Source organism: Aspergillus pseudodeflectus (assembly GCF_044049435.1).
Source record: "Aspergillus pseudodeflectus strain CBS 756.74 chromosome Unknown BJX68scaffold_43, whole genome shotgun sequence".
In the NCBI taxonomy this organism is placed as follows: Eukaryota; Fungi; Ascomycota; class Eurotiomycetes; order Eurotiales; family Aspergillaceae; genus Aspergillus; species Aspergillus pseudodeflectus.
Genome location: NW_027263819.1, coordinates 259,347 through 280,223, shown reverse-complemented (window position 1 = coordinate 280,223; position 20,877 = coordinate 259,347). Strand labels below are relative to the sequence as shown.

General features: G+C 50.3%; 8 protein-coding genes across 8 annotated transcripts; 5 read left to right on the top strand and 3 right to left on the bottom strand.

The window, feature by feature from the left end:
* Window positions 1–2: 2 nt before the first annotated feature.
* On the top strand, window positions 3–1,577 carry BJX68DRAFT_257301 (uncharacterized protein; the record flags this gene model as incomplete). The annotated part of the gene is made up of 2 exons (XM_071043315.1): window positions 3–227; window positions 285–1,577. 2 exons carry the CDS (start codon window positions 3–5, stop codon window positions 1,575–1,577), a joined length of 1,518 nt encoding a protein of 505 aa, XP_070895960.1.
* Window positions 1,578–2,770: 1,193 nt separating this feature from the next.
* BJX68DRAFT_257300 (bifunctional terpene synthase/polyprenyl synthetase family protein) lies at window positions 2,771–5,382 on the bottom strand (the record flags this gene model as incomplete). The annotated part of the gene is made up of 13 exons (XM_071043314.1): window positions 2,771–2,846; window positions 2,928–3,016; window positions 3,121–3,186; window positions 3,251–3,331; window positions 3,423–3,481; window positions 3,530–3,635; window positions 3,679–4,002; window positions 4,071–4,264; window positions 4,305–4,663; window positions 4,724–4,977; window positions 5,009–5,037; window positions 5,099–5,260; window positions 5,298–5,382. The coding sequence occupies 13 exons, from the start codon at window positions 5,380–5,382 to the stop codon at window positions 2,771–2,773; spliced, it is 1,884 nt and encodes a 627-aa protein (XP_070895959.1).
* Window positions 5,383–8,221: 2,839 nt separating this feature from the next.
* BJX68DRAFT_243570 (uncharacterized protein) lies at window positions 8,222–9,923 on the top strand. Its single transcript, XM_071041167.1, has 5 exons — window positions 8,222–8,751; window positions 8,816–8,843; window positions 8,898–8,934; window positions 8,993–9,215; window positions 9,271–9,923. Exons 1-5 carry the CDS (start codon window positions 8,344–8,346, stop codon window positions 9,775–9,777), a joined length of 1,203 nt encoding a protein of 400 aa, XP_070895958.1. The 5' UTR covers window positions 8,222–8,343; the 3' UTR covers window positions 9,778–9,923.
* Window positions 9,924–10,722, bottom strand: BJX68DRAFT_243566 (uncharacterized protein). Its single transcript, XM_071041166.1, has 3 exons — window positions 10,450–10,722; window positions 10,236–10,397; window positions 9,924–10,167 (listed from the first exon to the last, which is right to left on the bottom strand). Exons 1-3 carry the CDS (start codon window positions 10,552–10,554, stop codon window positions 10,054–10,056), a joined length of 381 nt encoding a protein of 126 aa, XP_070895957.1. The 5' UTR covers window positions 10,555–10,722; the 3' UTR covers window positions 9,924–10,053.
* Window positions 10,723–10,759: 37 nt separating this feature from the next.
* On the top strand, window positions 10,760–12,632 carry BJX68DRAFT_152664 (TDT family transporter). The gene is made up of 5 exons (XM_071036694.1): window positions 10,760–11,046; window positions 11,132–11,500; window positions 11,560–11,856; window positions 11,955–12,243; window positions 12,309–12,632. The coding sequence occupies exons 1-5, from the start codon at window positions 10,829–10,831 to the stop codon at window positions 12,414–12,416; spliced, it is 1,281 nt and encodes a 426-aa protein (XP_070895956.1). The 5' UTR covers window positions 10,760–10,828; the 3' UTR covers window positions 12,417–12,632.
* A 1,795-nt stretch (window positions 12,633–14,427) lies between these two features.
* On the top strand, window positions 14,428–15,707 carry BJX68DRAFT_269915 (pectate lyase; the record flags this gene model as incomplete). The annotated part of the gene is made up of 2 exons (XM_071046474.1): window positions 14,428–14,910; window positions 15,006–15,707. The coding sequence occupies 2 exons, from the start codon at window positions 14,428–14,430 to the stop codon at window positions 15,705–15,707; spliced, it is 1,185 nt and encodes a 394-aa protein (XP_070895955.1).
* Window positions 15,708–16,576: 869 nt separating this feature from the next.
* Window positions 16,577–18,712, bottom strand: BJX68DRAFT_269914 (major facilitator superfamily domain-containing protein; the record flags this gene model as incomplete). The annotated part of the gene is made up of 10 exons (XM_071046473.1): window positions 16,577–16,777; window positions 16,845–16,894; window positions 16,960–17,042; window positions 17,111–17,178; window positions 17,251–17,524; window positions 17,596–17,785; window positions 17,839–17,870; window positions 17,931–18,244; window positions 18,293–18,445; window positions 18,497–18,712. The coding sequence occupies 10 exons, from the start codon at window positions 18,710–18,712 to the stop codon at window positions 16,577–16,579; spliced, it is 1,581 nt and encodes a 526-aa protein (XP_070895954.1).
* A 767-nt stretch (window positions 18,713–19,479) lies between these two features.
* Window positions 19,480–20,660, top strand: BJX68DRAFT_257297 (DODA-type extradiol aromatic ring-opening family dioxygenase; the record flags this gene model as incomplete). The annotated part of the gene is made up of 5 exons (XM_071043313.1): window positions 19,480–19,705; window positions 19,789–19,817; window positions 19,880–20,166; window positions 20,228–20,474; window positions 20,547–20,660. 5 exons carry the CDS (start codon window positions 19,480–19,482, stop codon window positions 20,658–20,660), a joined length of 903 nt encoding a protein of 300 aa, XP_070895953.1.
* Window positions 20,661–20,877: the final 217 nt, after the last annotated feature.

Below are 20,877 nucleotides of genomic sequence, written 5' to 3'. Positions count from 1 at the left end.
AAATGGGCCTGTACGCACTACTCGGTCGGCGCAGCCGACCCCCAACAATTCCCACCGACCGAATTATCCCTTTACGATATTTTGATGACCAGCGCTACCTACGGCCTTGTCACGACTTCACGCTCCGATTCGACGATGTTCTGGATGCGCCAAAACTGGAAGCAGCACTGGACCGACTGATGGAAATTGGAAATTGGGGGCAATTGGGAGCCCGCCTCCGACAGAACGTATGACTCATCTCATTCTTGGATAAACTAAGTAGACTTTCATTGACGATGCTCAAGGATGATGACCGGCTCGAATACCACATACCAGCTCAGTATGATAAGATGACTCGGCCTGCATTTGTCTTCACCACAACAGAGCATCGCATGAGCATCAACGAACACCCACTGGGATCTCAATTGCCTAAAACGAGCCAGGACCAACCCGTTCTATATCCGTCCTGCGCACACTTCGCTCCTTTGGTCTGCCATCCAGACGGCCCCCGACAGTTGGCCGACTGGATCTATACCGACCGTCCGCAACTTCATATCCATCTCGTTCTCTTCCAGGATGCGACCCTTCTCACATTGAACTTTATACACACCCTGACCGACGCCATCTCACGGATCAATTTCTTTAGGGCGTGGTTAGCTGTTTTGAATGGTCGAGAAGAAGAGGTGCCACAGTTCTATCCATTTGATCACGACCCACTACATGCATTGGGTGTGAATGCCCAAGCGGAGACTTACAGTAATTTCTCGCGCCTTGTAAGCGGTCTTGCCCTCGTGCTCTGGGGGCTCCGGTTCTTATTTGAGCGCGCCCTCTGGTTCCGAAAAGAGGAAGAACACCTCATCCGCCTGCCCAAAGCATGCGTGAAACGGATCGCGGAAACCGCACGGCAGGAACTGGCCGCTGCAGCCCCGACATCCCCGGATGGGGCCGAAAAAAGGCCATTCCTGAGCGAAAACGATGTACTGATTGCCTGGTGGGTGCGGATGATGGTCATTGCACTAAAACCCGCATCTAATCGAACCGTTGTTGCTATGAATGTTTTTAACGTGTGGGGTCTTTTCCCCGAGTGGTTCCCTGACGGCGGCGCAGGCTTCATTGGCAATGCATTTTTCTGCTCCTATTCGCTGCACCGCGCCAGCCGGATTCTACAAGATACTAACTTGGCATATGTGGCGTCCAAGAACCGTCAGGCCCTGGTGGAGCACAGAACCAAGGCGCAAGTTCAAGCCATGGCTGCCATCCAGCGAACATCTCCCTTGAAGGCAGCACCGCTCGTCGGGGATTCCAGCATGCTCTTCTTGTCTTGCACCAATCACCAAAAGGCGGGGCTTTTCGAGTTGGACTTTTCAAGTGCTGTGGTTGCCCCAGGTACGCCGCTGAGCAAACGGCCACATGCACTTGGTAGACCGTCGTGTATCAACAAGATTGAGCATCATCCTTCGTACCTGTCTCGTGATGTTTTGAGAATATTTGGGAAGGATGCTGGAGGGGATTGGTGGCTCGCGTTTAAGACACGGCGGGGGGCATGGCCCGAGATTAGGAGGCAGCTGATGTTACTCGAGACGGAGAAGAAAGGGTAATGATTTTTTAGCATGGTGCCCGTCAAGTTTATCTAGGATTATTTGTCGTATTCGAAATTCGAGTCATTGGCTCGCCCCATACCTTTGATTTTCGCGCGCACTACTTCGCGTACTACTTCACTCGTTTACCTGAACCATACATCTTTTTTTTATATTACTAGGTAGATATTAAAATCTTCTGAAAACGCTCCTTATGCTTGGTATAATACCCGATAATCCTATATATAGTAGGTAAAACGCCCACTGGATCCTAGTACGGTAGGCCTATTAGGTGTACAAAGACTTTCCAGGAGAATTCCTCGCCACCTTGCAGTAACGGGAGGCTTGATACAATTATGAGAATAACAAAACTCCGTTGGTCGGATTGGAAATTACCCTACTGGCTATGGCCCAACTATGACCTGTAAGTTGCAAGCATGCAGTATCTCTCTACGAATATATCTTCTAGCCTAGTACGAACCAACTCACTGGTCAATTTCACACCCACCCATCTGCCCGACAAAGCTGCTGATCACCCATCTCCACCCACCGCCCGCTGCCTACCGCCGTTCTTGCCCAAAAGAGCCCCTCGGGCTCATACCTTTGCTTGATCTCCAGTAAACTTTCATACGTATCCCCGGATTCAATGCTCCCATACTTGCCGTCATTCCAAGGCTCTATCGCGTACGGAATGCTACTGGAATAGCCATTAGTTCTCGTTAAATCACTCGATGAAACTAGACTATGCCCTCGTAGCCCTGTCCCATCCTCTGCTTTTTTCTCGCCCCGAGACTACAAGCCAACCAACATGTTAACCCAACATATCAGGATAGGAATTACTTCAGTACACCAAAGCCGGGGATGGATAGTTTCAATTAATACCCTCCGTATTAGGGATGCCTACTTCGCTCCACCAGTCCACCACCTCAAAACTTATTATCATTTTCCACAGGGCAACGTGCAGGAAATAAACACGCGTGGTACCCCGTTAGCATCCCAAATCGTGCCGACACCGCTGTTTGATTGGCAGAAGCAAACAGACTATTCTGCCTCTCTCACTCCGATGCAATATCATCTCGATATCCCTACAACACGGTCAACCTTGACCGCAGCTAAGTAAGTTCCTTCAAAACAGATTTTACTGATGTCGGAAGCCTATCGTAATTATTGCCACATTTTGTAGTAACACGCCAACGAGTATGATTCCTATGCTTCTAACGTCCCTTTGCGTTGGTATCCTCGTCAAAAACGCCTTGCCATCTGGTGTACTCCCTAACACTCTCTAAATAGCTAAATACAAGCAATACGTTCGCATCTCCCTCAACCGATCTAACAAGAATCGGAACGCGAAATTCTTCGTGCCGGTCGAACACGCAAGTGCCTTCGAGCTGTCGCTGAACCTTTGCTTCCAAAGAACGCAAAGTCTCTTCGCTGAATTTGAGGCCCTGCTGATGTTTCATCTCGTCTAACACCAATACATTCAGATCATGCAGCAATCCCCCATTTTTGGCTCCTTCTTTAAGGATATTTTCAAGCATCCCACGCTTCGGAGAATGTGTAGAACATGAATTAGAGGTAGCGAAAATTTGCCTTCATCAAGATCCTGGGCATAACCTTTCTCGTTCCGGTACTAAAAATATATCGTTAGGTGCGAAAGTCTCTTTGATTGAGGTGTAACCATGAAAGAATCATACCTTAGATGACGCTAAATTCACGTAGTCATCCCGAACCTGAAAATAGTGGCCCAGTAGAATCATAAGATCATTGACATCGGCCTGCTTAACAGTTCTACCACGGGACGAACAAAATTCTTAGTACACTCATTCCACCTGAACTCATACAGAGGGGGAAATGTACATGCTGAACTGAAAATGACCCTCGAGTATAGATAAGGTGGCCGGCAAGACAGAACAGCGCTCCGGTTTCTAGTACATTGTCAACGTCAAGCTGGAATACATACTAGGTCTTCATACTCAGACGGATCATTTCTAGGTACTCTGTGATTGAAGGACACTGCCCTGTGCGTGTCCAATGTAGATCAATTTCCTGGCCGACATGAAGATTCTGTAACTCCTCTCCCTTAATCAGCATAGTGTTTTGAGCAGCTCATAGGGTAATAGACTGACCAAAGAATCGATGCGCGGGAATCGATTGTGGTAGTGCCGCAAATTCTTCGAAAGATAAGGTGAGTAAAAAAGTCGCAGCATTTATTGTTTGCGCTAACCCAAAAAACCCGATGGACGGTTGGCTGACCCCGTCGAAGCTCTGAGTTGTCTTGAATATCGTCAAGCAGGAGTGACGAATCATGAAGATAACCGATCAAGGCTTCCACGTGATCTAGTACCGCTTCCGGTGCTTTCAGCCATACGTTCAGTGCTGGAATAATTGTGCCCCTTATATTCTTGGATGGAACACTCCGAAGGTAATGCATGGGCAGTTGGAGGACCTGGTCCGCGTGACATCAGCTACACTGCTTAGAAGATGGGTTGAATAGCGACAGCAAGGATAACTAACCTTGAAGTATGGGCATTGGATTCCTCCCTCACTATTCTCAAAGGGATTGCCCAGTATGCCACCTATCATGGCTCTTGGGGGTTGGCCCCTTCGAAAGGTACCACATGTTGCTGTGGCTTCGTCAACTCTAATGGTTGAGATATTGGGTACCAAGCAACCAGCTAGTTGCGGGTGGTCAGTCCATTTGGTGAAATCTATCAGCCAGGGCGCTCTAGTACCAATTCCCAGAAAGACCCAGGCCGACCATCTCAAGGAAGTATCGGACATCAGCTGATATGTGAGACCCATTAGTGTCGGCCACGTATTCTGTTTTCTTCAGAATGAATTGTCTTTCCAGTGGTTGGATCTTCTCTTTTAGCAGAATATACTTTGCCTGAGACACAGTCAAGTGAAGTGTTTCCATCAGGTACCAGACCGCGTTAGACATAGTGGTATCTATCCCGAGTTCGGTAGACGCCTCTTTATCAAAGCTATACAAGTCATTGACCAGAGCTGCAGCTGCAGTAGCGGGCCACCAAATTGGTCTCAAAGTCTCGATATCTGTGGACTTCAAATCGAGTTCGCAGCGGTAGACAATTGACATGAGATTCAATCTGTTCTAGATTTAGTAAAACGTCTGAGAGCCCGCATCAAAGGATAGATATGTGTCATACTCTGCTCCGAAATTCTGAACGCGGTACTGCAACAAATCTTCCCAGGACTTGAAGTCACTTTCGCCTAATGTCTCGTGAACCTGCGATAAGTTGTTTATGGCCTGGAGGACAAGATTTCCACGTGGTCTGTCAATCTCGAGGAGCTGCAGAAACACCTCTGATTGGATTTGCTTTATTGCAGTAAGTTGAAGCCCACTTGCTTCTCTCTTGCGCAATTCCCACCCAATCGAATTGGTGGCAACTTTCAGACTCGCCTAGATTTTTCTTTAGTATTTAAGTCCGTACATGGGATTTGCTGGTAGTCGTTAGTTCATCTATCACTTGTTATTAGGAAAATTGCCTTCCAAGAGTACACAAGATGGGAAAATAACAGACCGTCATGTGCAAAGAAATACTCAACAAGTTTAGTGAAGACTTCAAGCCGATCTGGTTTGCATTCAGGTGCGAAGAAGGCAGTGACAGCCCCCTTCGGAGCGCTTCCTCCGTAGTAAGAGAATGCCACTTCAGCTTCCCATTTTTGGTGAAATTCCGCGAGAGCTTTATCAGCTACATATCTATATTTGCTTTTGCAAACAGGTAGATTTAGTTGCGCATACACGAGCAACCTCTTCGCTGTCAACAATCTCGGAATGAACTAGTGGAATATTGTTCAGAGACATTGTTCTTTGTGGAATGACGACCTAGATTGACTTATGGTGAAGCACAAAATAAGCATGTATTTAAGAATCCTAGACAAAAGTATGGGCCACTGAGCACTTAACATATATAGTCTGATCACTGCGCAAGCAAATATCGAGTCTATGAGCTCGGGGATTCTCGCGGAGTTTCTTATCTTTCGGAATCATAGTTAAGCACAGTCGTACGAGGTGCTGGTTACACACATAGGTAAGCTTCTTGTTGCTCAACCCGATACCTTCTGTTCAAAATGGGTATCCAAGTCTGTTTATCTTGCTTGTATTGGTCTAAAGGGGTCATGTGCAAAATATCCTATGTGCGATCAGTCCTGGAGTCACATTCTTCAGTATCTCTTCTGCCGTGATCACCATATTCACTGAGACTAGACGCTCGGTGAACCACCCGGAGTTTCTGAACCAGTTGAAGAAATACTCCGCTGCTGCAACACAAAATTTCTTACCTTGGACTAAGTTATTCGAGCCCTCCGTACAATGGGTACTCCCAAATAAGGCTCACTCTGCGAATCTTGGACAGCTGGACATACCCGTCTGACGGGTTTTGGACCCGAATCGTACCTTGGTTGCACTGCTCCGCCTGATTTCGTCGCTCTTGCTCGTTCGGCCTGCTTCAAAAAAGAGGGTTTTACAATCCGGACTGAGCATGTGGCGTATGATGAATACGGGACGTAGATATCGACTCGGCCACGATAGGGAGCATATGTAGCAGGGAAGAGCGTTGTGGTGGACCTTTCGAGTAATAGGCTCGAAGCTTCCTCGCTGAGGGTTGGTTTAATCAGCCATCGAATCGTAACTTCATTATAACGTACTTCATGGTCGGTCAGATCACCCATTAAAATATATTTCTACACATCGAACTTGAAGCTATTCCAAACAAACCAATTCTTAATTAAATACAGTGAACTAAGTCATGCGATGATTAGGACATCTAGTTCTAACATGCCCCTGAATATTATTCAGAACAGGTCAGTGGGGCACGCTTTCAGGGTTCTAAAGTTAGTGGAGTAGCTTGATTAGCTTCCTCACCACTACCATCTTCCTGATTTAATTGCTCATTTCTTATTGAAATAAGGTCCCTTGCTTCTTACACTTAAAGGCCTTGTACAGGGCCCATCTAGCGTTTTAATTAACTTTTTTTAAGAGCTTGAACTTGAATTTCTGCATGGAGATTATATAATTCCTTTAGCATAAATGCAGTGTTGTAGATAGCTAGCTCGCAACCCTTTATAAGCTCATCTAAAGCACGTTTAGAAGGACTAGAAGGACTCTAGGACAGCTTGGAAAGTAGCTTCTTAATAGAAGAAGCTTTCTTATATAGCTATCAAACTATATAGGGCGTGGCAAGTATAGAGGAAGAAGTTTAAGGCACCCCCCTGGCTAAAGGGGAGGGGGGGCGGGGTTAGGTGTAGATATTAAATAATTAAATTGCTTTAGGACCTCTTTAGGATTATAAGGCAATATCCTAGTCGCGTGAAAGCTGCTCTGGGTGTTCTGAATAGTAAAGACCTTATTAAAAGCTTTAGGATAGGCCTTTAGGAAGTCATGTTTGTTAATATAGTGGAAGCCCACGCGCATCTTTACTTTAATTAGGCTTCCATAAGCTCGCTTTAATCGCCCAAAGCAACCAACATCTAGTGGTTGAAGCAGGTGCGATAAATGCGCAGGCATACAGATACAGATAATCTTATGATCTCTACAAACCTTGTTGAATTCAGGGGTCAAATAACTCCCATGGCCGTCTAGAACAAGCAGTCGATGACATCTAATTGTGCGCTCAGTTGTATAAGGAATAAAGCACTTCTGAAGCCATGGAGAGTTATCTGATTAGTGGTCCATCCATTCGCGCTTAATTTAAACCTCCAGTCACCTGGGAGACCTAGTTCTTCGAACCATCCTTCAATATGGGCCTTCCTTTTGAAGATTATGGTTGGCGGAACAATATCCCTCTGACCCAATACAATCGATCGCGGTGACCCATTCGCGCTGGCCTGGCTGAATAAGATGAGGCTTCCCAAGCATCTCAGCCCTTGTTCGCGTTTAATATTAATTATTATTACAGGTATACCTTTACTAGACCCCACTCGAGAAGGTTCTGGTCGAACATCCAGTGTCTTGCCTGCAAGACTGATCAAGCAGGGCAAGAGGTTTCCCCAGGCAGCAGCATTCTGGCGCTGATTTTGTGGGCTATGCCTTCTGACTAAGTTAGCAAGCGATGAATCCAGTAGCCAATGTCAAGGGAGTACTAGATTATAGTGGAGATTGGAGTTTAGCTAAGTGTTAGGCAGGTCTTGCGAGGCCGGCGAGCGCAGGGTGCGAAGCTCACCCTGTCTATTGCGCACTCACCCAAGTCGCGCGACCGTAAAGCGGCCTCACCCTAAGCTCACCCAGGGTGGCACCCACCCAAGTTCTGGCCACGCTTAAGCCACACGCCGGTAGGTTAGTAGTATGGTGGGTGACCAAATGCGAATCCCTACTGTTGTATGTTTTTGTAGATTTTTTTTCCTTTGTGCGCGATCTACTACTTACAACCTTCTCGCCCAAATCAGAACTCAATACATGATCAGTAGGTCATGGCTATCAGTTTCGTGTAGGGAGTAGACGGTATTTAGGTGGACCCCTCTGTTACGGTGATTACAGTAGATCCCAGATCGACAGTACCCATCTTCGTCTTTAGATACTGGCTCGCTGCGACATGGCAGTGTCCCGACCTGTGCAAGCCTCCTTTGCATATACTCTGATTCCTAGCCTCGATCACCTGTCATATCCACTGCAGACTCAATATGGGCTCCTAGTGCACACTCCAACCAATCATATCAGGCGACGATCCCCACCTGGTCACCGTTCTTGAATTTGAATACGAACCTCATCCAGCAAGTTCCACGTTCCACCCCCTCATCAACTCCCATCACATCCCTCTCAGCTCGAGCCATGGTTGCCGAGTTCAGTGTCTACTGTGCCCTGTGCTCCTGCTGCCTCCAGCATCACTGCGACCTCGGATCAACCAGCCCGCGTCACCTGGCGATCCGACGCGCACGGGTCGCAAGAAGAACCTATTCTAGACGCCGCGGCGAACTCTACTACGAAACAGACGACGAGTCAGAAGAAGAAAAGGCAGCCCGATTAGAAGCGCTGCCGTGGCTTGGCGAAGCAGCGCAGGCAGACGACGGCTTGGATACCCACTCTATTGTGGATGCTGAGGATGACCCTGGTTATGATCCTGACCTTGTTGCTGGGTCAGAGCTGACCTGGTTGGGTGATGTCGTTGCGCTGGGGATTGCGCATCGGGAACCCGGCCCTAATAGATATTTCTTTAGCGAATGTTTCTACTTCGACCGGGTAAGTGTCTGATTTGGGCTGCAATGAGAGAAAAGTTGGCATCGCTAATTAGCATATCCGCCAGAATATGATCTATACGAACCCAGATTATGGGACAGTCTGCTCTACCCTATCAGGCGATAATATGCTAATATCGTGACAAGCAGACCACTTTGACCCTGATGAGCAAAGTCGATATTTCGCGTAAGCACAATCCTCTGATCAACGATTAGCACTCACCTACCTGTCTTGTCTACTACAGCTACGGGGTCTCCAACTTACCCGACCCTCCAGTCTTCCCAATGCACGCCGAGTGCCTAGACATCCTGAGCCGAGCCATTTTCGGCGTTGTCGATGTGGCTAGAATTCAAAAAGGGATTCTTTACGACGTGATGCACCCGTTATCTGACTTTTGCCGGCTCGATCTAGAATATGGAGACATTACCGGTGCGGATCAGGATTGGCAGTGCGTTCCTGGGGAAGAGGTATGCACTTGAATCATGCTAACCTTCGATTGGTCCCCATATTAACGACAAATAGTACACCGTAATCTGTCCTACAGGCACCCTTGATTTAGCCAAACAACTTCGCACCGACTATTTAACCACGATACGCGAAGCTCAGCCACCATTAGACCTCGGCAGCAAAGTGATCAGGGACCCGTTCGGGAACCTTCCATATGAGATGATCCATCACATCCTGGACTACCTCCCCGGAGAAGCCATATTCGCACTAAGCAAAGCATCCTGGACGATCCACACGCGGACATTGGACAACAAATTCTGGAAACGGCGCCTTTTCCGCGATATGCCTTGGTTCTGGGAGCTGCAGGCTCACCTCGCGGAGTCTCATGATGGAATCTACGACTACAAGGCCTTGTACCTGTGGCTAGATAAGCGGACGCAGCCGATGTATGCTATGAGCGGGCCGTTTATGGGGGTGGCTAATCGGCGGCGCATTTGGGGTCCCTGTGCGGAACTGGCGCAGCGATATCGCGATCGCCTACGCGCCGAGGGTGAGAGAGGAATGCCGGTATGTGAGCAATAGTCATCTGGCAACCCATGACTTTTCGTGTATCAGGATGCGTGTCGCCGATCTTAGTAAATTTATATTAGCATCTCTACCATCCGTGGTCAGGTACAGACGACCGGTTCGCAATTTTCAATGCCAAGTCCTATTTCAGAGGGATTATATATAGTTCTATAGAATTGCCACTTGGGGTGTACTTAACTGACAATGGTGCCCGCAGTCGCGGATACCTTTATAAACACGCTCTTTGAACAAAACTCTTTCAGAAAAGCTGCGAGGTTGCTAGGTGACAATCTAGAGAGTTGGAAGGTTGCAGGGGACGGCCGAACTTACCTGGTATCCTTGCCCGTCGACAGATGTTGGGCACTTGCACCGTCGAAACAACAGCAATGACCAGAAGCAGAAGTACTTATACCACGCAAGAGGCGGGAAAAGTTAATTGGAAGACACAGCACGCGGCCTGTGGTAAATCTAACCTTGCATACCGCGACTGTTGAACATGGTTGCCATACAGCATAAAAGCGAAAAGGCCGGAAAACTTTCCCGCGGAGTCGGTGTACCGATGTCGGAAAAAGCATCGCACGGGTCTTTTGGTGTTCCAAGGCCCTGGAGTGCTCCTTTGCAGCTGAATAATGTCCCTGTTACATTTAGTAGACTATTGATGATAAAGCAGTGGTAGAGCGGCTGTACATTTACTATCCCGCCAGAGCTTCTAATAGAGCTATTGACATTGTGCGAAGGAGGTCCTTGCCGACTCACTAACATTGTCCAATCTGGCAGAAAAACTATCTCCATCTTGAACTGGATAACAGAACTAGCTGCGTGTGTTGGTACTGGGAGGTATCTACCGTCGGCTCGAAGTGAGGATTAAGTTGGCCTATCTTGCCCGCATGGTCGATTTGCCACCATGGGGCCAGCCTCTCGGCCGACATATCAACCCGAGTCGGAGACATGACATCGCAGTGACCCATAGATAAACCACGAAGACCATCGCTCTGCTAGAAATTGAGTAATACAACATCGAACATCGCATATACCATTCCTTGTTGCTTGGACACCGCCCTGCCTCATGTCATTCGAGATTTCAGAATCTGACAAGCACTTTAAGATGACTGATGACGGCAATTCAGACCTATCAGTTGACTTGGAGGGCGCGCCGGTTCAACCAGCTATTGCTCGCACAGTTTCTACCTACGACAATCCTGGGATTCCCATCGAGGTCGAATCAACGAATATAGCTACGGCCGGGCCTAGCTGGAGGGAGATCATAGCTTCTTTTAGCCCAGCGTAAGTGCTAACGAGGGTCTCTTGATTCCTTAGGCTTGAATACAATCATTTGTCTCTCCATCAAACAAGAACTAACACCTCGAAGCTGGTTCACAGTTTGCATGGGCACAGGAATGGCCTCTATACTGCTTTACTTCATTCCATTCAAAGCGAACTGGCTCTACTACCTCTCCATCGTACTATTCGTGGTCAATACCTTATTCTTCAGCATAATCTCCGCTCTGACTATACTACGGTACTGTCTATACCCCAAATTATGGCGCCCCACACTCTGTGATCCAATGGTCGCTCCATTCCTCGGCACCATACCAATCGCCTTCGCAACACTTATCGAGATGTGGGTATTCATTTGCGTTCCTTTGTGGGGAGAGTGGGCGAGTACCATGGCTTGGGCATTTTGGATCGTCGACGCCGTAGGTGCAATCATCTTGACGGTGTATCTCTCGTTCCTCCTGTGAGTTCAACTCTCTATTAGAACTCCTCACATCAGCAGTAGTAACTAACAATGAAAAGCATGTCCAAGTCCCGCATCCGCTCCCTAGAAATGGTCACCGCTGTACAGCTCCTCCCTATAGCATCCACAATCATCGGCTCAGGCGTCGGTGCAGAAGTCGCCGAAGTCCTCCCATCGAGGGAGCGTGCTATCGCCACAACACTCGCCAGCTTTGTTCTTTGGGGGATGTCGATGCCGCTCGCGGCGATTGTTCTCGCCATCTACTACCAGAGACTGGCTGTTCACAAGCTGCCTGCGCGCGAGGTTATTGTAAGCTGTTTTTTGCCCGTTGGCCCGCTTGGATTCGGGTCTTATACGTATGTCCGATCCTACTTCCGCCGTCCCATCTTGCTGGCAGCTTTGGAATTTTGTCTACATTAGCGGGTTCAGTGCTGACCCGGTTTCCCCCACTTAGGATCATGTACCTAGGAAAAGTAACCCACGCCCTCTTCACCAACGACGCCGACCCCTCCCTCGCCATATCCGCAAAATGCATCCAGGCCGTAACTTTGATGATGGGGCTTATCATCTGGGCCTTTGGACTGACATGGCTCCTGTTCGCTCTCGCCTCAGTATATTTTGCTGCCCCGTTCCCGTTCAACATGAGCTGGTGGGGGTTCACGTTTCCGCTGGGTGTTTACGCGGCGAGTACGATTCTCATTGGGAATGAGCTTCCGTCGGCGTTTTTTCGGGTGCTAGGGACTGTAAGTCTTACGATTTAGAGGGGTTGGGCTTGGAAAACGGGAAACGGGGCTGATTCTTTCTCTAGGTCCTGGCTACGATTGTCATTCTGCTATGGGCCGTTGTCTCGCTAGGCACCGTGCGAGGGATTTGGAAGGGCGCGTTACTTGTCGCTCCAGCGCCGATCCCAAAATGAACGTATCATAGGGCTCAAGAGGAACGCCAGGCTCGTCGCCGAGCTGAATCCTGCCAAAGACACAGCACCCAGCCGTAACTTCACCATCCGACTTCAGCACAAGCATCAAGTCCATAGTATCATGTGCCACCCGTCCCCCTCCAAATGAACGGACGCGGCTGGTCTGAGTTAGCAAGAGAGTTGCGCGGTATGTTTACCGCGTCGTCGTCATTCCGCGAGTCATGAAAAGACCATTTGAGCCTCCCTTATGGGCTGGGTCAATCGGCACTACAGAGGATATGTACCTGGGGAAGAGTACAGATCCCCTGGGGATGAATAGACCACCCACCTCATCGCCCATCCATGTGCTATTAGCTGGATATAGAGTCATTGGATGAGTATCTGGAAGCGGAAACCAACCAACATGCGCCAGGGTGCCCTCGACACATTTGATGTCGTGGCAAATACACGCCGGAGAGTATAAGGAGATATTTCGGAGGAGTCAGGCGGCGATAAGCAGAAGGAAAAAGAGGATATTTGCGATCAAGCTGCAGAGAATGGCATCATCCAACAAACAATCTATTGTTATTATTCATACAACCCATAATACTACCTGGAAGCCCACCAAGCCTCCAAAAGCACCAGGGCCAGGTGTCTTTGTTGCCGAAGCCGGGAAATCGGCGACCCGAGAACCGGGTCTCTCTCAGCCAGAACGTCTGAAGCTGCTACGACTCGAGACCTCCTCTTGTTGTACCCAGCGCCCGCACTTTGGCTTGATAGGTCGTAATCGCGAATCGAGTCGGGCAGCTTGTCCAGGTCTATTCGTGCAAGACTATATCTAGTTCACCTTAAAGCACGAGCTGCCATACAACGACGTAGTTAGATTAAGACCATCTTCGGATATTGTATTTTGTGGGGAAAATAATCTGAATAATACAGCTAGAAATGTAATTACTTGGCTGGAACTTTTAGGTCATGTTGGTCGTCGTCACCGTCAGCTTAGTGGCCGATGAGGTGATGTAACCGCATATGGTTCTGGCGGCAATAGGACTAGGTTTGTGGGCGCTTGACCGGCAGTCTTTTTGCTATACGCATATTCTGAGTATAGACCTTCGATGACATATTTGAATCAAGTTGCCACACTGGGCAACAGAGAAAGACTGTTACTTGCAGCGGCTCGATAAGGGACTTGCTAAAAACCCCTGACCTGGTGTCCGAGGAATCGGGCGGTAACCTTTCCGTCTATATATCGAGCGCCGTTCTCGCATGACAGTCTTTCGTCGCGGCGGAGTGAACATTCAGTCAGCATTTCAGGGTCTAGAGTGCAATTTCAACAACGTGCGGCGTCGTGGCAGTGCACTTCGGACCGGGCCAGAAACTTGCCCATACAAAGGCTGACGCAACCTGGGTGTCCAGGAGGATTTGCCAAGTTCATCAACCTGAGGTCGTTTCAAACACCCTGCATAAGCGCGAACAGGCATGGTATTAACTAGAGCCGACGAGTCAGGACGCCTGAATCGTACAAGACCCCTGCCAAGGCCCTGTCATGTTTTAAGGTCGATACTAGCACAATGTACCTGAGACTAACCAGGGTCCCGTGCACGGTCTGCCACGAAACTGGTCCCGGCTCTGTGGCTTGGCTGAAGACCGCATGTTCGGGGTAAAGGATCCCTTTGGTTGTCTTGTCAAATAGACCAGAGCCAAGACCGGACCCTGACTCGAGAGTGTTTAGGTTTGATGGCGGGAGGGCGGATGGTGAAACGCCGAGCCCTAACCCGCGTCTTGTGCATGCGTCAGCAGCTGGGTGCAAGCCGCCCTGAGAATCCATTCCTCACGTCGCTCTATAAAGTCCATCTGGTCAGACGCTGAAACCTGATGCTAGATTCTACAACGCAGTTCACTCTCTTGTTTCTTTCCCTAACCCCTTCCACCTTACCTTCGTTTCCAGCATACCCCTGGCGGGCAGCTACCATTCAACTACCTGGATACGTTATACATTCACTAAAGGCTCATATTACTTTCTTCACCAACAATGCCCGTCTCTTCCAAAATGCTCCTCCTCCCCCTCACCCTCCTCACAACCAGTGCGCTGGCCGCACCCGCCCTCCTCCACGAACGCTTCCTCGCCGCGCAGCATGCCCCGGCGCTCCAAAAGCGCTTCACCTTCCCCCTCCCCGCCTCAACCGGCAGCGTAACCTTCGACGCGCCCCACGAAATCGGCGCCGGCGAAGTCTACGACGGCGGACTACAGACCTTCGGCCGTGGCGTCGAGTGCAGCGGACAGAGTGAGGGCGGAGAAGACGATGCAGTCTTCGTCCTGCAGGAGGGCGCGACGCTGCGGAATGCGATTATCGGGCCTGATCAGATCGAGGGCGTTTATTGTTTGGGGGCCTGTACGATTGAGAATGTGTGGTGGGAGAAGGTTTGTGAGGATGCGCTGTCGCTCAAGGAGGGGAGTGGGCCGTATAATGTGATTGGGGGTGGGGCGCAGGGGGCGGAGGATAAGGTTATTCAGGTTTGTCTTTGCCTTTACTTCCTCACTGGCTTCTTTTACTTTACTGTTCGGTTCGTTCCCTGGGTGAGTCGGCGATGCTAATATATCTTTTGCAGCACAACTCCGGAGGCGAAGTCATCATCGACGGCTTCACCGTCTACGACTTTGGAAAGCTCTACCGCTCCTGCGGTACATGCGGGGACATCGCGCGGTCCGCGACAATCAGAAATGTTGTAGCCGTACAGGGCAGCACGATCGCAGGTGCGAACGGAAACTTTGGCGACGTGGTGACGATTGAGTCCTCCACGTGCGCTACGGACGTGAGCGCCATCTGCACAACCTATGAGTCTGATGCCGGTGGCGGCGAGCCTGAGGAGGTGTCTGAGAGCCCCACTGAGGCGTGTGTCTTCTCTGAACTTCCCGCTTGTGGCGATTCTGCTGTTGGTGCGCCCTCGACCGGTGGTGGTTCGGGGACTTCGGTGGAAGGGTCCACTCCTAGCTCGACGCCCAGTGCGGTTCCGAGTGCGACGGCGCCTGAAGCTCCAGAGGAAACATCTAGCGAAGGTGATGACGATGAGGATGAGGAGACTCAAGAGGAGGAACAAGAGGAGTCCACTCAGGATGATGAAGAGGAGGAGGAGGATGAGTCAACCGAGGAACAAGAGGAAGAAGAAGCAAGCGACGAAGCAGAGGATGATGAGGACGATGAGGGCGACGATGAAGATGAGGAGGAAGACGAGGACGACGACAAGGAAGAGGAGGGTGAGGGCGATGAGCGGAGTGACGAGTGGAGCTGGCACAACTGGGGCTGGTGGTAGAGCTGCGAGTCCTGCAACGATTACTCTATGCCTCCGGCATAGTGTCGGGTACACACCCTTTGTCGTCATGCATACCATGTAGCAATTCACAACATAGGCTTGTATCAACTCACAATATAGGGGTATTCAGCCTGTGATACATCTACACTGAAAGAGTAACGTCCGAATCCCTTTGGAAAGCGCACAAACAGCGGCGGCATGATCCAAAACCCCATCGCCACAGCGGCCAGCACACTACGTGCAACATTCGTTCCGAGCGACTCGAATATGCGCGTCGCGAAGAGCGGAAACACGGCTGCCAGGAACGCGCGGACGAGTGCCAGTAGCAGAGGTGACTATCCGCCAGATAGCCCGCAAGGACGGCGTCGAATTCGCCGAGGGCGGGGGCGATTAGCGCCAGGGCGGAGGGTCGGGACGATGCAGGGGAGAGAAGGGACGAGTGGGGGGACTATCCAGGCGAACCACCCACCAGAGACCCATGGCCGAGTAGTGGGGCGGCGATACGGACGCCAACTCCCGAGGAGGTTGTGTTCTGGGTCTGGGTGGTGAGGGTGATTGGCGCGGTGGGCTTTGGATACCGTTCGGTGTGGGAACCCCACTTTCTGTCATACTTTTCAAAAAAAAGAAAAAAAAAAAAGAAAAAGTATGTATGCAACGCACCGAAGCCCTAATCTGTACAGTGTACTTGGTACACCGTCGAGGCTGACACGCTTTTGAGGTTCTATCTATACAGGATCAAGTTTACCAGGGACCCTGAAGCACTGATACTGCAACGCCGATTGACCAAAAGATATATCGAGTGAGGCTCTCGATATACCTTCCACCTCACCTCATCAACTGGCATCAACGAGTCCAGGCAAATCTTCCCATCACCAATAAAATCGATACGCGCGTCCCCGCCTATCCGTATGAACAACCTCCCTCTCGAGCTCCGGGTTCTCAGCCAACTTTCCGGCGAAAACGCGGTTCGCCCATTGGAACCCGATCGTCTGCACAATTACACCGGCAAGCCAGACTGCGCCGAGCGAGATGCAGATAATCCAGGCGTTGCGGTAAAGGGGGGCGTCGCTCTAACCAATGTGTCAGTTTTTCTAGGGATGTCTGGAGGTGGTTTGGCTGGGGGAGGGGATAGCATACCGCTCTGAAGACCTGGTTCCCGTATGTACCGCCGAGGTTCGAGCAGCCGACTGGAGTAGATTGTTCATTAGTTCGATCCGCTCTTTGAGTGGAAGGGGGAGTATATCAGTCTTACTGTATACAGCATATGCCACCGCGCGTTTCTGAGGCGTCTTGAAATTCAGGGATAGCCAGGTGACGTTGATTGGCTGCCAGCCCCTGCGCATCATAAGAGTCAGTTTAAAGTCCATTCAGGTCGTTTCGTAAAGGAAGAATGGAAAACGTACGGAGCCGCCTGAGTAACCACATACGCCGCATAAAACGACCACGACGCCTTGTTCGTCACTGGTAGATGCTGCAAGAGCCGGCGATGTCAGTTCCCCATCACTACAGAGCCAACACAAAATATGGAGGGAGTCAAACATACATAAAGCGCAACCAACCCTGCAAGCGTCCAAACAGCCGCAAAGATAATCGCATATCCAAAGCGACTATACCGATCGACGAAGCCCGACAGGATAATACCGAAAAATGCACCGAGAAGACTCCCCGGCGCATTGAGGAGGTTCGCGCGGATACTGCTGAATCCGAGGGACTTGATAATCGTTGCGCCCCAGGTGCTTAGGCCATTGACGGATTGGAGGCCGGTCAGGCAGACGATTAGGTATGGCCATGTGGACCAGGAGAAGAGGACGTCGGTTCTATTGACGTGAGTTAGTGGGTTGAGCGAGGTGGTAGACGACGAAGGAGGAGAGGGATAAGATGGGCGTACATGTCCTTCCAGGTAATCTTCAAAGTTAGGCCGGCTACGTGGTTTTTCTCCGCGATGCGGGTTTGCCGGGCGACGAGAATGTCGGCTTCGTGCTCGGTGAGCCAGCCTGGCACGCGGATGAGCCCGCCGAAGAGATGGCCTGTATGGTGGGGGGACTTGGGGACCACGGCGAAGGCAAGGACTCCCGTCGCTAGGCTACATGTTAGTCTCTTGTGCGCAATCCAAATTTGATTCTGGATTCACCTATTGTCGAAACACCGCAGATGATGAAGATCCTATGAAGTCCAGTTAGTACGCAAACACGAATTATTATTAGGAAAAGCAAGAGTACGAACCACTGCCACCCCTTTAACCCCGACTCAAGATGCAACTTCAGCGCCCCCGCCGAAATAAGCGATCCGAACGCCGCAGAAATCGAAGGTCCAAGGAAGTAAATCGCAGTGCGCTGCGTTAGCTCACTGGGGAGGTACCACCTCGACAGCGTATACAGACCACCCGGGATAAACCCGCTTTCGCCGAGGCCCAGGAATAGGCGCGCGACATACCAGCCGCCGGCGTTGGTGACTTGGCTTTGTAGGACCTCGATCACGCCCCAGGTCACAACTTGGGCGGGGATCCAGTAGTGTGGACCAATACGGTGGAGGATGATCTTGAGGACGTTAGATGATTAAAACAGAGTAGGAGAGGGTGGATGTACGTTGGACGGGATTTCGAGCAGAACGATGCCCAGCCACAAGAGCGAGACACCGGTATTGGCTTGGTCGCGGGTCATGTTTGTGTCGGAGAGGAAGGTGGATGTCAGGACACCAGAGACATTGGTACGATCAATGGCCATCCAGGTGAACATCAGCTGTACAAGTTAGCATGAAAACGGCAAAAGGAGACTGAGAGTGAAACTGACCGAAAAGATGGGCAGGAACAGAAAATCGACTTTTCGGACGATGCGGGCTTCTTCTTCCTTTCTCCAAGTCACGAGGATTTGCTCGCCATTCTTGAGGATATGCTGGGTGAGTGTGCCATTTTCTTGCTCTTCATCGCTACGCTCGCTGTCTGGCGGCGTGCTTGTGCCAGAAGGGAGCTGGTCAACCTTGAAGTCGACAGCGCTTTTGTCCGCCATATCTACAGGGCACTCTAGCGACTTGCTGGAAAGTTAGGTGACTAAGGTCAAAGGTTGGATTTGCTTAGGGTGTACGACGAGACTAATATATCAAGTGTATGACTCGCAGGAGCACGAATCTTCACACTTTTGGAGGCGATATCCACATCTAGATTACCCAAAAGACTTTATGTGGAGTCCTCGTTCAATAAGCGATGTATGATATGGATTGCGAAATTCACTGGCGAATGTGATAGCGAGGTCAGCTTGTTGGAGTTGGATATCGTCTTATACCAGATTATGTCGTGACCGACGTGGGGAATATTCCGAAGCCATGTCCCGAAGTTCTGGTAGGAATTGATTGGTAATAGGGCTGCAATCATTGACTCGGCAATTGGGGATTTGCAGTCTGCATCTTCAGTCTTGCAAATCGTGAGACATTCGGCCAGACGTCGCCGCAAGCCCTAACTTGACCCGATATTGGCATCCAGTAGTATCAGCGATAACACAACATTCTTATCCTGTCGCACATTCCAAGCTTGTACCGTACCAACAGACTTTGTTTTTGTACCGCGGTGCATTTCCATCGTGACTGGCTTCCCCGTTGTCTCCAACTCGGTTGACGCCATACTTGACCAAATACACGCCAGCCCCAATCTCGCTACGGCAGCTCCAAACCCGGCACAGTTTACCGACGAAGCGAGAATCAAGAATATAATCCAGGGCTTTTGGAACATACACGATCGGTTTTATCGTTGGATATCAGAAAATCCGACCTTCACCTCACAATGCCTTTCACAACTGAGCCTCCTCCCCAGCCGTACCCGGCCTATTTCATCGGCCACGCCGGGGTGGGGTTACTGTTCAATGAATCCTTGAGCAACAAAACTGTTCAGGCCAACCTGAGAGAAATCGGAAAGGAAATCCTGTCTTTGTCCCCGCGACCGAAGGCGATTGTTGTCTTCAGCGGTCATTTTGAGGCCGGCGAGATTCATGGGCCGGGAGTTATCGAGGGTAAGTCTTTTTCACATTCCGTCTTGCAATTGGAGGGCTCGGCGGAACACTCTATTTGGCCATATACGCTAACCGTGAAAAAGTAAACGTCAAACGCGGAACCTACATCCAAGTAAGCAACCCTAACCCAACCCCCTCCCCTTCCGGAAACCCCCCTCTAACCCATCAGCAAAGCACGACTTTGTCAACGACTTCCATGACACACGACCATCAGTCTACGAATACGACTGGGCACACCACGACGCCCCCGAACTAGCCGTGCAAGTTTGGGCACATCTCGTCAAACGCGGGATCAAAGCAAAGCGCGTCGAGCGCGGAGTAGATCACGGCGTCTGGGTTCCTTTCAAGGTCATGTTCCCCGAAGAGACGCCGCTTGATGTTCCAGTCATTCAGGTGTCGACGTTTCATGGGTATGATCTGGCCAGTCAGATTCAGTTGGGGGAGGTTGTTGGGGCGTTGCGGTATGTTGTTTCCAAGTGGAACATCTTGCTTGGAGAATGTGCTGCTGATGATCGAATGCAGCCATGAAGGCTATGTCATCCTCGGCTCGGGTATGGCGGTGCACTCGTTCGCCTCGATCAGTGAAATCAGGGGCGCACCGACCGAGGAGGAGCGCGAAACCACGCGGGCAAAGGTCCTCACCGAGTCAAGAGCGTTCGACACGCATCTACGCGAGGCAGTAACGAAGAGAAGCGCAGAGGAAAGGAAGAAGGCTCTACTAAAGCTAGAAGAGCTGTATGAGTTCAAGCGCTCTCATCCAACCGTCGAAGTACGTAGGACCTATTAAGCTTCACTATGCACTGTTTTGGGGATCACCGCAACTAATGAGACGAACCTCTAGCACTTTACACCTCTTTTGGTTGCTGCTGGAGCGGCGGGTGATACGGAGGTTGAGCCTCTCGGCGTGGATATCGTGGAACCGGGCATGTCGTATCTGAATTTACGGTTCGCCTGAAGCGAGGACGTGGGTGCAGGTTGGGGTGGTTTCTCAAACACCGCACTGAGGTTCTAATCCTTACTGTAAGACGTTACTATGAACCTACCTCTCAAACGTGATATGACTGGCAGTAGAACATGTCTTGGACGTAGACTGTGAAAAGAAAGACAATAGCGCTGATCAGAGGTAACCTAGGCTAAGCTCACTATAGACGCCTAGTACGAGGCTTAGCGTC